Here is a 17,321-nt window from a genome sequence, read left to right on the forward strand (position 1 = left end):
CACGCCCCAGTGATCTTTGTTCATCTCCGTGACGGACTGCAGTTGAGGACGCCAAAAATCGGGTTTCGATTATACCGATTTGGGCGCCCACAGGAAATGGACACCCATCTCCCTATTTGGGTCGAAATAAGGGCGACTTTCTCTTTCAAAAATAAGCTGGTAAGTATACCACCCTTCTGGGAAAAATCAGAGTGGTTAAAACAATACAAATGTACTATCCCAATCAAAAATAAGGAAAATTCAACAATAGAAAAGGAGAGAAAAGACAGTATTCAGTTTAGTGTAGTGGTTCTCAACCTTTCTTCTGTTGTGACAAATTTGACTGACAATATTCACATGCGTGAAATACTGAATATAATTTGCAGCCAAAGAAAGACAGAGCCTTATATCATTTCATCATTGCTAAAAATGATGCAAGGGAAATACAGACACCAGGGTTTGTATGATGCCAGGGTAGATGAGAGGGATGGGCCAGAGGCCAGCAACAGTTTCAGCTGGAGCTAGTAACAGGACTAGTAATGGAGGTTTCAAGCACCTGACTTCTTGGTTCTCAACTCTCTCCAACCTGCCACACACAGTTGTTAAAGAAAACAAAAATATGTTGTCAAATTTTTGCCAACACACCTCCCAGAGGCTGGAGATACACCACTGCGTCTTGACACACTGGTTGAGAATCACTGGTCTGGTGTGAAGTGTCATACGCAGAAACAATTTTTGAAATCTGCCTCTACTACATCTTAAACATAAAATATTTGTTTTATGGATTATGTTTTGGCATTCTAGAAACTTTCTGTGGTCTTCAATTACTGCTAGGCATTACAGTGGACAATATTATACTTGTATTTTATAAATGCAAATGACAGAACTATACAAATATACCTCATTTTGTACAGATTTAACATGTATATTAAATGGACAATGAAGCATTTCATAGTACTACAGTTGTGTACCTAACATATGTTCAAGAAAAACATTTCTTCAATGGAGAATTTATTTATTTATTTATTGCATTTGTATCCCACCTATTTGCAGGCTCAATGTGGCTTACATAGTTTTGTTAACATAGTCATTGCGGGTTCAATGTGGCTTACATATTTTGTTAGCAAAATCATTGTAGGGTGACAAATCTCTCTATATAAAACGCACCTCCAACGTTCGAATGAAGCCTCTGTTAGCCAAAAGTGAAGGGGGTGAGATCGCATTGTGTCTGCCCCGCCCACGCGTCAAACGTGATGACGTCGAGGGCGGAGCAATGACACTCATCCAATCGCAACGCTCGGCAGCGAAGCGTCAGGGAAGGAGGCGGCGCTCTCAACGTCTAGCCTTCCCTTCGCTGTGTTCCGCCTTCTTCTGACGTCAAGGATGACGTCAAAAGAAGGCGGAACACAGCGAAGGGAAACCTAGACGTCGGGAGCACCGCCTCCTTCCCTGACGCTTCGCTGCCGGAACCGCCACGGAGGTACATTTAAAAACAAGAAAAAAAAAATAAAAACCATGTTGGGGGGAGCGAAGAGGGTGGCCACAAAAGAAAAACAATGGGAGCGGGAGGGCAGGGGAGAAACGACACCATGGATGCGAAGGGGGGGGGGGGGGAAGAAGAGGGCCGCCCAGGCTGGGACATTAGAGAGAGAGGAGCATGGATGCAAGGGGGGGTCATGGAAGGGAGACAGGGGACTTGCTGGAAAAGGATGAATGGAGGCGGCAGGGGACAAAGGAGCATGGATGGGCATGGATTGGGAGGGCAGGGCTCAGGGAGAGAGGGCAATTGCTGGAAAGGGATGAATGGAGGGGGCAGGGGACAGAGGAGCATGGATGGGCATGGATTGGGAGGGCAGGACTCAGGGAGAGAGGGAAATTGCTGGATAGGGATGAATAGAGGGGACAGATGGGCATGGATGGATATGGATTGCAGGGCAGGCCTCAGGGAGACAAGGCAATTGCTGGATAGGGAAAAATGGAGGGGCCAGGTGACAGATGAGCATGGATGGGCATGGATTGGAAGGGCAGGACTCAGGGAGACGGGAATTGCTGAATAGGGATGAATGGAGGGGACAGATGGCCATGGATGGATATGGATTGCAGGGCAGGCCTCGGGCAGAGAGGGGAAATGCTGGATAGGGAAAAATGGAGGGGCCGGGTGACAGATGAGCATGGATGGGCACGGATTGGAAGGGCAGGACTCAGGGAGAGGGGAATTGCTGGATAGGGATGAATGGAGGGCACAGATGGGCATGGATGCATATGGATTGCAGGGCAGGCCTCAGGCAGAGAGGGGAATTGCTGGATAGGGATGAATGGAGGGGCCAGGTGAAAGAGGAGCATGGATTGGAAGGGCAGGACTCAGGGAGAGGGGAATTGCTGGATAGGGATGAATGGAGGGGACAGATGGCCATGGATGGATATGGATTGCAGGGCAGGCCTCAGGCAGAGAGGGGAAATGCTGGATAGGGAAAAATGCAGGGGCCAGGTGACAAAGGAGCATGGATGGGCATGGATTGGAAGGGCAGGACTCATGGAGAGGGGAATTGCTGGATAGGGATGAATGGAGGGGACAGATGGCCATGGATGCATATGGATTGCAGGGCAGGCCTCAGGGAGACAGCGGAATTGCTGGATAGGGATGAATGGAGGGGCCAGGTGACAGAGGAGCATGGATTGGACTCACACTTTCACTCTGACTCTCAAACACTCACTCTCACATACACTCTCCCAAACACACACACTCCGAGGAAAACCTTGCTAGCGCCCGTTTCATTTGTGTCAGAAACGGGCCTTTTTTACTAGTACATTTAATATTGTGTCGAGGTTAGGTAAGGGTAGAAGGAAGAAGAAAGGGGTGATTAGGTACTTATAGTGACTATCAAATTGTTTTTGTGCAAACACCTTCAACATTTGGTAATTGTCCTCGTTTGTGGACAATTTGTAATTTTAAGTTGCCAAATGAAGGCACCCCTGCTATTTCAACAGAGAACTGGCCACCTCTTGAGAATTGTACTCCATGCCACCATCTCAAGATCAGGATTGCTATCTGTCCAGTTTCAACAGCCTATTTTTTTAATTATTATTTTGTACATGATTTGGTTACAGCAGTGACCAATATAAATGTCCAATTTGGAAAGGCCCATGAGGAAAAAACTCATTAAAGGTGCGGATAAAAGCTGATGGTACGCTAGCCCAGAGATTTGGACTTTCAGTTTAATCAGAACCAAAGGAGCAAGAGAAAACTGCTAAATAAAAAATAAAGACCCCCTTGTACTAAGGCGCGCTCACATTTTTAGCGTGTGCTAAAATTAGGTGAACGCTAAATGTTAGAGATCCCAATGCATTCCTATGGATGTCTCTAACGTTTAGCGCGCGCTAAAAACGTGAGCGCACACCTTAGTAAAAGACCCCCAGAGTGAATTTCTAAAGTCAAAGTACACACTGCTTTAAAAATATTATTTTGCATATTTCTGGAAATAACAACCAAAATATTACAGTGGCTTTGTCACACATCAGTGATAGGATGCAGAGCAGAACTCAGACCAAGAGGCCAAATCAGCAGTGTGGTGCTCTGTCTTGTGGAAGATTCAGATTATAATCCTGAGCCATTTCGCTCCTTTCCAATCAACTAGGGCTGGGGATACTGTGTAGGTAGCGTTCACAGCCCTTGGGGAACAGGGAATCTCATTCAATCACTAGTCAACACCTAATGGCCAAACCTAGGGGTCCTTTTACTAAGCTGCAGTAAAAAGCAGCCTGCAGTAGTGCGAACGCATCTTTTGGGTGTACTAAGTTAAAAGTGAACCGATGAAAAGGTATTTGCTTTATCCATTGCCATAAAACATGGTTGGCAATGTGCACAACTGAGGTCACTACGAAGTAGAAAAAGCATTTTTGAAACAAATAAATGAACTGTCATGCTATAAGAACTTTATGCTGGGAACCGGGTGTGGTAATACTGAGTGTAATTCTAGAGGTTCCAGAAATAAATACATCAAGAGAAAGCCACAGAGATTGGAATATGCTATTGAAAGCATACCTGCAAAACCAGCTAACCCTTAACCACTTCACCTGAACCTAAGTTGCCCTGAACTGCTTCACCTGAACTTAAGCTGCCCGACTACTGAAAAAGGTAAGAACTTAAAAAAAAAAAAAAAAAAGCAAACACACCTCTCCTAGATTTGCTTCTTTTTTTTTTTTTTTTTTTTTTTAATAAACCAACTAAATTAAGTTCAGGGACAGGGAAATGAATGTAACTCACCTTGAGCTACTACTGAAAAAGGTGTGAGCAAATCCAAATAAGTTAAAAAAAAAATTCTTATAATAGGAGTTTGCATCAGCACCAAAGAAAAAGATCTAGCCGTCATCATAGACGTTGAGCATTGCGTTCAATTCTGGTAGCTGTATCTCAAAAATAGATGTGGTTACAGTGGTTAGTATGTCTGGGTTTTAAAAAAAGGTTTAGACAAGTTCCAGGAGGAAAGGTCCATAGCAGACATGGGGAAGTCACCGCTTGTCCTGGGATTGGTAGCACGGACTCTAGCTACTATTTGGGTTTCTGCCAGGTACTTGCGAGCTAGATTGGCCACTGTAGGAAACAGGATTCTGTGCTAGATAGACCACTGGTCTGACTCAGTATGGCTATTCTCATGTTTTCTTTTTTTGATAGAGATTAGATATTTGGATTTAGCTCATAACATTTCAGTAGTAGTTCAAGGGCAGTTTCACTGAAATATGCTAGGCATTTCCCTGTCCCTGGAAAGCTTACAAATTTCAGTTTGTACTTGTGGCCTTTGGCAAGTCTATTAAGCCTCCACTGCTTCAAGGAGTGTCAGGAGGATTTGAATCATGGCTTATGTGGTTCTCAGCTCATTCTCTATTCCACATAAGATGTTCTCTGTTCTACATATAGATTTTGAGTGGTGACACCAGAAGACCAACCAAAAAGCACCATTTCCAATACCCTGGAAACCATGTAAATGGAATAGTCACCTAGTGGTTACAGCACCAGGCTGACAACCAACAAAACCTGGGTCAAGTCCTGCTGTTGCTCTTTGTAACCTTGGGCAAGTCACTTAACCCTCCACTGCTGCAGGTACACACTCAGATTGCAAGCCCTATGGGGACAGGGAAAACACCAAATGTACTGGACTGTAACTCACCCTAAACTACTGCTGAAAAAAGTGGGGGCTAAATCCAAACAAATAAATACATTTTTTAACCGTTAGTCATGTCCGTATTTATATCTTAGTCTAAAGTGAAGTGAAACAGGGAGGTTGGAGAACTGAGAAATCAGTGGTCTTAATACGCCTGATAAAGGAAAGGGAAAGGGGATGGGATTTGATATACCACCGTTCTGTGGGTACAATCAATCTAGTTTACATTTTATATACAGGTACTTATTGTGTACCTGGGGAAATGGAGGGTTAAGTGACTTGCCCAGAGTCACAAGGAGCTGTAGTGGGAATCAAACTTAGTTCTCCGGCCGCTGCACTAACCTTTAGGATAGAGGAGTAAGAAGAGAAGGTTTATAAGTAATATACCAAATATTTATTGCATGGATTTACAGTTTTGGGATTGATGGATCCTTTGTTTTACGTGATTTATTTTGATCAAGTCTGTTGAATAAGACTCCAGTATCAGGCCCCAGTTCTCTTCCTTCAAATGGACAGTACTTCCCATGATACCTAGCCAAGAAAAGGAAATCTTTTAGCGTTCTTTCATTCTGTGCCACGCCCAGCCTGGAAAGTAACTTGTCTGCAATGGATGGCACCACAGGCTGAAGCAGAGTGCCATATGTGCGAAGGCACTCCATAGTAACATATATGATAGTATCTAGCCAAAGCTTTTCAACAGGGTTAGTGCTATCAAGTTTCCAGGGTGTGTGTCGCTGAAAGAATTTATTTGTCAGTCTTACACATGCATCTATGGCTTCTAAAGCCTTATAGATTTGACATTTTTCATAACGGGCCTGGACTTCAGTGGGTAAGTTTTCCACAAACTCAATCAGCTGGTAGTCTTCTTCCATTGCTCTGGCAGATGCTGCTTTATCAAAACAGTTGTGTTTATCTGGAAAGCAGGAACTGGAGAAGAAGCCATAACTCTGAGTACTGTTTATGCTGGAGGCACAGCAGCGGTTTAAAAGTCCTCCTAGAGCATCTGCTAGCTCAGCATTCAAGAGCTGAACCACCTTCTCGTGATAATAGTCACAATCTCTGTCTGGGACACCGTGCCTTAAAAGGAAGTATCTGAAGCCATCCACTGTGTATTGGTCACAGCAGTCCATAGGATCCACTACATTCCCCAGGCTTTTAGACATCTTCTGGCCAGAGGCCAGCCAGTGAGAGTGCACAAAGATATGGTCAGGTGGTGCCAGTCCTGCTGCCATCAGAAATGCAGGCCAATAGATTGCATGAAACTTGAGAATATCTTTACCCACCACATGATGCACTGCAGGCCACCATGAATGGTGTGCTTCAGGGTAGCCTGCTACTGTAAGGTAATTAACGAGGGCATCCAGCCACACGTAGATTGTCTGTTGGGAATCCCCAGGCACAGGGATACCCCACTTTAAACGACTTCGTTCTCTGGACACCGATAGATCTGGGAGATCTTCTTGCAGCCACTGAAGAACAATCTGGTAAAAGTTTTCTGGATAAATTGCTTGTTTGTGTGTCTCCAGCCATTTCAGTAACAAAGGTCTGAAATCTGATAGCTTAAACATATAGTTTTCTTCTTTGGTCCAGTGCACCTGAAGAGAATAATAATGTTATTAGTTTGGTCAAAAGAAAGCATCAAGCCATCATTGCTAGGGATATGAACGACACAGCTACTGATCGACACAAAATGACAAACAAAAAATGAAAACAAAATGTAAGTTTTCTGCTTGCGCACGCCTATTCAGTGTGTCCACATTTGGCCAATTCATTGGCATAGCCCAGAAGGAAGCAAGACCTGCAGTATTTTACATGATTAAGTTCCATTAGCAACAAATAAGTATTTTGAAAATAGCTAATGGAGAATTTATCAAGATCCTACATATCAGTTTATTTGTTCAAACCAAGGGCCCTGTTTACTAAGCCACGTTATATTTTAACGTGCGTTAACCGTGTATGTGCCTACAATATCCCTATCGGCGCCTATACGGTTAGCACACGCACTAATTGTAGGCGCATTAAAAAAGCTACCATGCCTTAGTAAACATGGCCCCAAGTGACAAGATACAAAATTAGTGAAGTAATAGTAAAAATATATAGTATAGGACCTCAAAAATACCAGTGTTTGTATTTTTTAAACAGTAAATATGGGATACACATTCATCTGAGACAGAAGCATTTTACCATTATTTGTGCTAATTATATAGGGGCTTATCTACCAAAGTGTGGTAAGGATCTGCAAGTTATTATACTGTAACTGCAAATTTCTGCATGAACTGTTGGGAGGCACTCTCAATATCTTCTCATATATTCAACGCAGACAGAATTTTCTTGTTATGTGTTAATTGCATTGCAGATAACACGATGCAGTTAAAGCAGTATATTTACCGTATGTTATGCGGAAGATAGATCTATTTAGATTACGTTAACTACCTCTAGATTGCAAGCTTTGCACATTCTTTGGCTCTTTCTATATTAGCTGGAGAAGTCTTTATTAACAGCAAACATAACTTAACAAATAGGCCCAATTGTGACAAAGCACGAGAGCTTTAACACTACATGACACACACTGCCATCCTGAATTGTCCAGTAGCATGTGCAGTAAAAACTAGCACACTTTTTAGTGCTTACATTAAAAAAAATGGCTTTTCTTTACCCTTGGAACTAATTCATAATTGTAAGGTCAAACTTGCCTAACTCTGAAGGCAAACTGCAAAAATAACAACACTGTAGATTTCAAATTTCTAAACTTCTGTTACCTGATGTCCACTTTCAGTGGAGACTTTAATGACATTTCCCTGTTTGTCTTGAATACCCATGACCTGAGATTCCGCAAGGAAGCTCTCATCTGGGGTGGAATACCATCCTTCATATACTCCTTTATAAATATAGCCTCTCTCGGACAGCACGGTCCAGAATTTTTCAACTGTTCTTTTATGGTGTTCCTCTGTGGTTCTGATGTAGTCTGTGTAGGAAATGAGGGTGTGGTTAAATACAGCCCTGAACTGCTCTGACACTTCAGAGCAGAACTGGTAGGGAGCTTTTCCTGCAGCCTCAGCAGCTTGTTGTATTTTCAATCCATGCTCGTCTGTTCCTTAAAAATAAGAATAAATATATATGACTAAAAATATTAGATATCAAGGACAAAACTGTTACAGTTGAGGATAAGGAATGGGGAGACAAGGATTTTAATCTGAAATACTGTTTTATAGATTTGTGTTTACTTTACATGCAATCTGCTTTGAACTACTTGTGTGGTAAGAACAATATATCACAGATAATTAATTAGGGCTGCTGATTTTAGGTTTTGACACCAATAAAACACCTTGATACAAAAAAAAAAAGAAAACTTTTGTTGATAAATATCAGAAAAAGGCCACTTCCCATGTATTCTCTCACCCCTCGCCTGACTTATCATCACTGAGGGGCCCTTGTACAGAGCAGCAGTAAGCCCAACATGGGCTTACTGCTCGCTCTTTCAGGACTATCGCCGGTGGTAGTCCCGCACCATTTCCTGGGGAAAAAGAAAACGCCTGGAAATGGTTAATGCGACGCTAACCTGCATCGTGCGCTGCTCGGTTACCGCTGGGTTACTGCAGGAGCCTTTATCGCCACCTCAGTGGGTGGCAAAAAAGGCTCTCCGCTGCATGGCCACGCAGTAAGAGTTATCGCAACGTGTGGCCATTTTGGGGGGGGGGGGGGCTTTTACTAGCTGCGGGAAAAAAAGGCCCTAGCGCGCAGGAAAAATGGCCTCTACTGCATGCGCAGGGCCCTTTTTCCCGCAGCTTAGTAAAAGGACTCCTCAGTTTTTGTATCTTTTCTGCACTGATGATCCTAAGTGACATAAGTGTACATATTTGATTCCACTCGAATACATACCCAGTAACAGTACCTGTGGCATGAAAAACAAGAACAACTAGGCAGAAAATAAAAACCTAAATGTATAATTTTTAAACAATGAAAAATAGAAGCCCTAAATATAATAAACTGTCACCTTCTACTCTCTCCCTTTCCCTTCTCAGTTATTTCTCTTTCCCTCTTACGACATTGAATACTGTATTTTGAATTATTGTTTGCTTAATAGACTATTGTACGCCACATTGAGCCTGCCCGTGGGTGGGAATATTGTGGGATATAAATGCCATAAATAAATAAAAGTACTGCATAGCTTCTACTGTTCTAAGGAGCAAAAGTACTGTACATTATCTTGCCATCAGTTATCATAATGAAAAATCCTAGATTCTGTAAAACAAATAAATAAAAAATAAATTTAATTACCTGTAATTTACCCCAAAGTAAATTTCAGGTGTGTTTAGCGACAGCCTTATTGCCGTGTTCTCAGTTTATAGCAACAAATATGCAACAAAGTGGGCCTGGATGGGAACAAGGAGATGGAGCCTTGGATCGGAGGAAGCAAAATTATTGCTTGGACCTGACACGGCCTGTGTTTTGGCTGGATGTCTGCATCAGGGATCTACATAAAAACAATATATAAATACAATTACTTAAGATATTCAATGATGCTTACAAAAATGTAAATACTACTACTACTATTTAACATTTCTAAAGCGCTACTAGGGTTACGCAGCGCTGTACAATTCAACATAGAAGGACAGTCCCTGCTCAAAGAGCTTACAATCTAAAGGACAAATGTACAGTTAGTCAAGTAGGGGTCATCAAATTGGGGCAGTCTAGATTTCCTGAAAGGTATAGAGGTTAGGTGCCGAAAGCAACATTGAAGAGGTGGGCTTTAAGTAAGGATTTGAAGATGGGTAGGGAGGGAGCTTGGCTTAAGGGCTCAGGAAGTTTATTCCAAGCATAGGGTGAGGTGAGGCAGAATGGGCGGAGCCTGGAGTTGGCGGTGGTGGAGAAGGGTACTGAGAGGAGGGATTTGTCCTGTGAGCAGAAGTTTCGAGCGGGAACGTAAGGGGAGATGAGGGTAGAGAGGTAATAAGGGGCTGCATACTGAGTGCATTTGTAGGTAAGAAGGAGAAGCTTGAACTGAATGCGGTATCTGATCGGAAGCCAGTGAAGTGACCTAAGGAGAGGGGTGATATGCGTATATCGGTTCTGGCGGAATATAAGATGTGTTTATAGGGATACAGTATCCTTAGGAGATTCCGTAAAACTGCTCAATTCTGTGAAACATCCCAAAATACCCCAAAAGGATTGAGCAGTTTTACGGAAGCCCCCAAGGATACGGTATCTCAAATTCATTTTATTTTTTTAATTTACATTATTTATTTATTTCACAGTTTATACACCACTCTATCAAACATTCTAGGCAGTTTACAACCAGCACAAACAAATTAAAAACCATTATTGTATATATTGTTTTGGGGATCTTGCTGGGTATTTGTGACCAGGATTGGCCACTGTTGGAAACAGGATGCTGGGCTCAATGGACCTTTGGTCTTTCCCAGTATGGCAATACTTATGTACGTAGCCCTGGTGCAGGCATCCAGCCAGAACATGGGATGTCAGGTCCAGCTGCTAAAATTTTGCTTCCTCAGATCTGAGGCTCCGTCTCCTTACTCCCATCTGGGCCCACTGCACTGTATCTTTGTTGCCGTTTCCCTCTGGTTTGCTTCTCCCATATTCTCATTTTAAACATCAGATTCAGTCATTAGATAATCAGTGAGCTTTACAGGTGTTGAATATTTATAGGGTGGTGTCCTTTGTCCAACTCAAATTTCACTTCTGGCTTATAATTCAGGGAAGCATACTACTTACAATAAGAGCATTGAATTATACAGTAAAAGATACACACAAGAAAATATGCATTGGTAAGCGCCCATAATGGTCCTCTTAGCCAGTTCTACTGGCACTTAGGAGTGGCTCGAGACACATTTTAGACTGCTTCATCTACAAATTGCCAAACAATTACAAAGGAATGATTGCTAGGTGCCAGCATCTGCATTAAGAGCATTTCAAGTTGGGAACTCTGTTGCTAAAGTGCCATTAGGACTGACTATACATGCCACAAGTCCATCATCTACTGAGATCATCTGCAAATAAAGTCCTAATAAAGCAGCCATCTGCAGATATCTGGCACTTTAAAACACCAAAGTAGTAACATTTTTCTCTCTGTGGCTAATCTCTGGAGACAGAGTGCTCCTTAACAGAGATAACAAGTCACAGGTATTATGCGTATTTTGCACACAATTATAAGGGATCTCATGCACACATTTATTTTTTGGATTTAGTTCATGGCAAGAGGTGGGATAAGTATATCCCTGTCCCTGGAGGGCTTACAATCTAAGTTTTGCAACTAAGACAATGAAGTGTTAAGTGACTTGTCCAGGGTCAGAAGGAGTGACAGCAGGATTTGAACCTTGGTCACTGATCCCCTGCTTTCTGCTCTAAACACTTGGCTGCTTCTCTCATGCATTCTGATAGGCTAGCATGGTGACACTGAGAAGCAATAAATTGCTGCGCCCAAAAGCCAAAGAATGCAAGATGGAGTCCAGGGTTGCTACATTTTGCATTGCCCCCCCCCCCCCCCCAAACAAGTCTCCCCCTCCACATAATACCTCCCCAGAAAAATATCCTTGGTGTCTAATGGCTCCCCCACCTGAAATGACCACCCCCCTCCCACCCCAACCCCTGAAAAAAATATCCCTGGTGTCTAGCTGCACCCCTCTCTTCTCCCTCCCCACTAATGGGCTAGTCATCGCTCAAAGCGGCAAGGGCACGACTAATCACGATTAAAAATTTTAATTGCGCGGTTTATCGCATGCAGTGTCCCCCTCGCATTTTCACCTGTATAGTGCAAAATATTGACTGCAGATGTACATTCTCGTACATCAGTTACTAAACTGAAAATAAAATAATTTCTCTTACCTTTGTTGCCGGTTATTTTATTTTTCTAATTATCTTATTCTCTGTCACTGGTTCTGTTCCTCTGTCTGTGCTATGAACTCTATTTTCATGCCCTCCTCTCTCTTCACTATTTCTTTTCTCTCCTCCTCTCTTTACTTCTCCTCCTATAACATCTTTCACATTCAACTTTCTGCCATTTTTCTTTCTCCTTATATCTGTCTTGTTTCTACCCCTTCCCTTCCCCTTCATCCATGGGCACCATCTCATCTCTCCTTCGGTCTCTCCTCCCCTCTATGGGCACCATCTCCTCCAGTCTCTCCTCCCACCCTGTGGGCACCATCTCCTCTCTTGTCTCTTTCCCTTCCCTATGGGCACCATCTCATCTCATTCCTTCCCTTCCTTTCCATTGGCACAATCTCATTTCCCTTCCCCCCAGGAACTTCCTGCAGCTTTTTCTCTCCAGTTACCTTCCTCTCTATGGGCAGCATCTCATCTCATTCCTTCCCTTCCTCTCCATTGGCACAATCTCATCCCCCCCCCCCCCCCCCCCCCCCCCGGAGCTCCTGCAGCTTTTTCTCTCCAGCTGCCCCACATTTTCTCCTGCCCTCCCCCCCCCACACACAAACAAGACTTTTCTTTTCTTTCCTACTACCCTGACTCTCTTAGGCTCTTCCTCCCTCCTGTATATATTTTTCTCTCCTACCACTGTCCCCCTCCCTCCCCGATGCTCCTGCAGCTTGCTCTCTCCTGTCCACCGAACACCCACCACAGCCTTTTCTCTACTGCCACCGTGCTCTCTGGCATCTCATCCCACCCTCTCTGATCGTGGCCCTCCAAACTTGCCTCGTACACACAGCAGAATTAACCACATGCTGCTCCACTCCTCTCTGTGGCCGGAGCCCTCCCTCTCTAGCGTCCGACTCTTGCAGCAGGAAACAATAAGTTTCATCAGAGAAGGCGGGACACTAGAAAGGGAGGGCTCCAGTTACAGAGAGGAGTAGACCAGCATGTGCTTAATACTGCCGTGTGTACAAGACAAGTTCGGAGGGCGGAGGGGTGGGATGAGATGCCAGAGAGCAGGGTGGCAGGAGAGAAAGGGCTGCCGGTGTACAGCGGTGGGTAGAACAAGATGCAGGAGCATGGGGGAGGGATGGGGCAGCGGTAGGAGTGAGCAGCATGATGCGATGAATCACTTTAAAATTATTAGCGCAAGTTAAAAATTTTAACATGTTAATCATGTTAAAACACATTAAATGAACAGCCCTAAAAAAATATCCCTGGTATTTACTGGAAGGAAGCCCCCCCCCCCCCCCAATCCTGTCCTCATCTGCTATATAAGGGAATAATTCTCTTACTACTACTTAGCACTTACATGGCAGATTGACTCCACCTGGCGCACCGCACTGCCATTTTGAAGATGCCAACACCAGAGGTTCTTACGTTAGCAGTCTGGAGCAGGATAGTTAGGTTAGAGAGAGGGTGCCACTAGATGCCCGTTCTTCTCAACTAACCCTTCTATGCTACCCTAGACCTGACAAATGTTACCCACGAGAATCTCAGCAAATAAAATATCCAGTAAATTAACTAAACAATGGTGTTGTTCTTTTAATGAAGAAAAAGCCTCAATAATGATATGATACTCCTTTGTTGATAATTTATTCAACTTTTGGGAGTTCCCTCCATTCATCATGGGCTAAAAAACCTCCTAAGTTTGAAATACAAGTTCCTCAAACCACACTCTATACTGCTTTATGCTAGTGTTGTAAGGTTCACTTATCTCTCCAGCTCTTCAGTCGCTATTCACTGTCCACGGCCCGACTTCGGCCAGAGTTTCGATATCTGCCTCAAGGTCCGTGGTGCTCGTTGACTGTAGTAAGCAAACGCCAGCTTGAGGCTTTTCCTCCATTAAAAGAACAACACATCATTCTTTAGTTAATTTAATGGATATCTGTTTGCTGAGATTATAGTGTGGTATGCAGTGATATTCCATTAGCTCTAAACTCGTATTTAAATGTTTCCCACGCACATGTACCAATTTTTTTTTTTTTTTACTGCAAAGCTATGGAATTGTTAATAACCTCATGACCATACATTTTAACAGGATGTTCAGCAATGGTTTCCATGCGAGTTAACACCCACACTAAAATAAGGCTGCCAATTGGATCCAGATTCACAGGACAGAGTTGATCCAGTCTTGGGTTCACTCTGTTGTATAAAGGGTCTTGTCGTTCTGATGTCCTCTGCATGCCCTAAGAAAAGCAAGAAGACAAGTTTCAGCATGCACTATGGTAAACCCAGGACTGGATTAGCCCAGTCCTGCGAATCTGGATCCAGTTAGCACCTGCCAGGCTTACGCTAAAACCGTTTCAGCGTTGCTCAGCCATTAAAAGCCACGCTAATGCTTTCTGCATGGGCTCGTCAATGGGAGGGGATGCCCTTTCGGCACTAAGCTCTTTTGGTGGTGGGTGGTGGTTTTGGAGCTACTGATTTACTCACCGGTGCTGAGTCGGGTCGCACAATCCCGCAGAGCCCGCTCCCTATGCAGGGAGTCCGCCAAGAGCGCAGAATACACATGGCCCAGATGCGGCCCAGCATTCACGTAGAATATGGGGGTAGTGAAAAGTGTGCCGCTACAGTTCTGAACCCAACGACGGGATACATGTGCTTGAACCGGGAACACAAACCCACAGCGTAACCAAGCGGGCAGCCCGCCTCTACACACCCACCTCATGCCGGCCTTCTACCGGGTGTTTACACATGGGCGCCAACTAGCTAGCCGCCAATTACATCTATCGTCACTATCGCGAATTGAAAGAAACCACTTACAATCCAGGAGGTTCAGACTTTCTAGCGCAACAAAAATTCTATGGTCGTTCATCTCTCCTCCCAGGACACTACGCAAGCGTAAGGTTAAATCCTGCTTGTCCTTGTTAACAACGTTGACACGTGCACGACGCATGCGTATGTTGAAGACAGTGTGAGAGCGGCAGGAACCGGTGGTGATGTCCCAATTTCGAGCTTCTGTTTTTCGGGTGCTGCTGCCGCCTCTCCTACGGCCCAGGTTGACCGTGAAGCAGCGAGGCCCCAGCACAGGTGAGGAGGCGTCGGAATGCAGAGGAGAAGGGAGGTCGAAGGGTCATACGCTGACCCTGGTATGCAGCACCTGCACAGAAGGAGAGTTGTAATGAATGGCCCTGAGGGCAGGGGGCGCAAAGTTTAAGTCCCCCCTTACCTTCAGGAAATGTAGTTGCATTGGGGAACTTATTGCAGTGGAAAAAGTGATGAAAATCATTTTAACTATTTGGATAAAGCTGTATCTTCGGAAGAATTTGTAGTGTGTTACATAGGTCTTCTGAAATAAGTCACCAGCTACAAGGATCATACTGCACGCCTGTAAAGATGACATGGTTCTTAAGGGGGAGGCCATCCCTAGTAGCAGAACTCCTCTCCCTGTGCTGTTATTTTTTTTATTTCAAAAGCAATGGTAGGGCTTTTTTTGAGGGGGTACTGAGTACCGGCACCTTTTCCATTGTCTGCTAAAATTGACCCATGGACCCCATAATGAAAGAGCTCAGGCTCTACGCTCCAATACTGCCTTGTCATAGATTCTGTGACTGGTTGCAGGGGGCCTAGCTATTGTGGGGTGGGTTGCTCAGTCATCACCCCAGCCCTGAAGGGTGGCCTAGCATTTGAGTACTGGCACCTTTTTTGCTATAACGCACTGGGTAGAACAAAACTGTAATTTCACCATCATCTACCCACTTTGCAGCTATAGAGTCCTAAATTGCCCATCTGTTTATTCTTTGATAACGGTATAAAACATCAGTCTGCCGATAACACAAACCTCGTCCTTAGCAGCGTTATAGAAATCTTAATTATCAGTGAATTGCTGCACCTTTGACCCTACAGTACTGTTACGGCATCCTGGTCAGCCCTGATACCGTGCACAAATAGTTTCTGCACCTTGTACGTCATAAAGAGGCTTTTTTTGTTTGGATTTTTTTTTAGGCCCAGTAGGTAGGTAGGAACAGACTTCAAATGACAGGCCTCAGGAGCTTAGCCTAGAATGGGTGGCAGAGCTGGTGGTTGGGAGGCGGGGCTAGTGTGGGCAGACATATACGGTCTGTGCTGGGGCTGGTGGTTGGGAGGGGGGACTAGTGCTGGGCAGACTTATACGGTCTGTGCCGGGGCTGGTGGTTGGGCGGCGGGGATAGTGCTGGGCAGACTTATACGGTCTGTGCCAGAGCTGGTGGTGGGTGGCAGGGATAGTGCTGGGCAGACTTATACAGTCTGTGCCAGAGCTGGTGGTTGGGAGGCGGGGTTGGTGGTTGGGAGGCGGGGATAGTGCTGGGCAGACTTATACGGTCTGTGCCAGAGCCGGTGGTGGGTGGCAGGGATAGTGCTGGGCAGACTTATACGGTCTGTGCCAGAGCTGGTGGTTGGGAGGCGGGGATAGGGCTGGCCAGACTTATACGGTCTATGCACTGAAGAGGACAGTACAAATAAAAAAAGTAGCACATATGAATTTATCTTCTTGGGCAGACTGGGTGGACCGTGCAGGTCTTTTTCTGCCGTCATCTACTATGTTACTATGTTACTATTGAGGGTGATAGTGCTTTTAGCTGTTTTCCTTTGAAATAGACTCCACCATGAGGGTGCACAGGGTGACAAATGTTAAAACACAACTTGTCATTCAGTGGCATACAGTTAAGTACAGTAGATTCAGAACTGGTAATGTGGCATCAAGTTTTTCATGGTTGCTGGGCACATCTACATCAAGCCCAGGCTATGGGAACAGTAATTCGTTTTTAACAATTGCACAGTAAAGTCTCAAATATAAGTAACACATTTTGAGGTAAGTGCTGGTTCAAGGTGAAACCTCAAACATTAGTTAGTTGCCAATTTAACCCACAGAACAAAGGTATAAGAAGCTAAGAAGGTCCATGTGAAGCTAAATACTGTATGTATTTTTTAAGCAGTGAGATCTGTTTTGATTCAAATTGGCTTACAATGTACATTTGATGAGATTACAGTGGTACAGTTGGACAAGGAGAGGATGCCATTAACTTGCGTATTTATTGTAGAATTTTTTGAAGAGGTAAGTTTTGAGTTCTTTTCTGAACTGAAGATAGTTTGCTATGTGTCTTGTGGCTTTTGGTATTGAGTTCCATCATTTGGAGCCTGGGTAACTGAATCCTGGTATGTAAATGGTCTTATAGTTTGTTTCTGCAGTTGGGTAGATGGAGAAGTAAGTAACCTCTGGTTTCTGGGCTAGCATTTCTTGGGGCAAGATTAACCATGTCTAGCATATGTTCGGGTGCCATTCCAAATAATATTTTGAAAATGAGGATGTTAGCTTTT

General features: G+C 44.2%; 2 protein-coding genes across 2 annotated transcripts in view; one reads left to right on the plus strand and one right to left on the minus strand.

The window, feature by feature from the left end:
* Window positions 1-5,517: 5,517 nt before the first annotated feature.
* MARS2 (methionyl-tRNA synthetase 2, mitochondrial) lies at window positions 5,518-14,780 on the minus strand. The gene is made up of 3 exons (XM_030209056.1): window positions 14,457-14,780; window positions 7,898-8,232; window positions 5,518-6,733 (listed from the first exon to the last, which is right to left on the minus strand). The coding sequence occupies exons 1-3, from the start codon at window positions 14,689-14,691 to the stop codon at window positions 5,546-5,548; spliced, it is 1,758 nt and encodes a 585-aa protein (XP_030064916.1). The 5' UTR covers window positions 14,692-14,780; the 3' UTR covers window positions 5,518-5,545.
* A 12-nt stretch (window positions 14,781-14,792) lies between these two features.
* AIFM1 (apoptosis inducing factor mitochondria associated 1) overlaps window positions 14,793-17,321 on the plus strand; it is a 96,275-nt gene continuing 93,746 nt past the window's right edge. The window contains exon 1 of the mRNA XM_030209054.1: window positions 14,793-15,053. Within this exon, the coding sequence (XP_030064914.1) occupies window positions 14,963-15,053 (91 nt within the window). The 5' untranslated portion in view covers window positions 14,793-14,962. The remainder of the gene's footprint in view (window positions 15,054-17,321) is intronic.

This window comes from Microcaecilia unicolor, chromosome 7, assembly GCF_901765095.1.
Source record: "Microcaecilia unicolor chromosome 7, aMicUni1.1, whole genome shotgun sequence".
In the NCBI taxonomy this organism is placed as follows: Eukaryota; Metazoa; Chordata; class Amphibia; order Gymnophiona; family Siphonopidae; genus Microcaecilia; species Microcaecilia unicolor.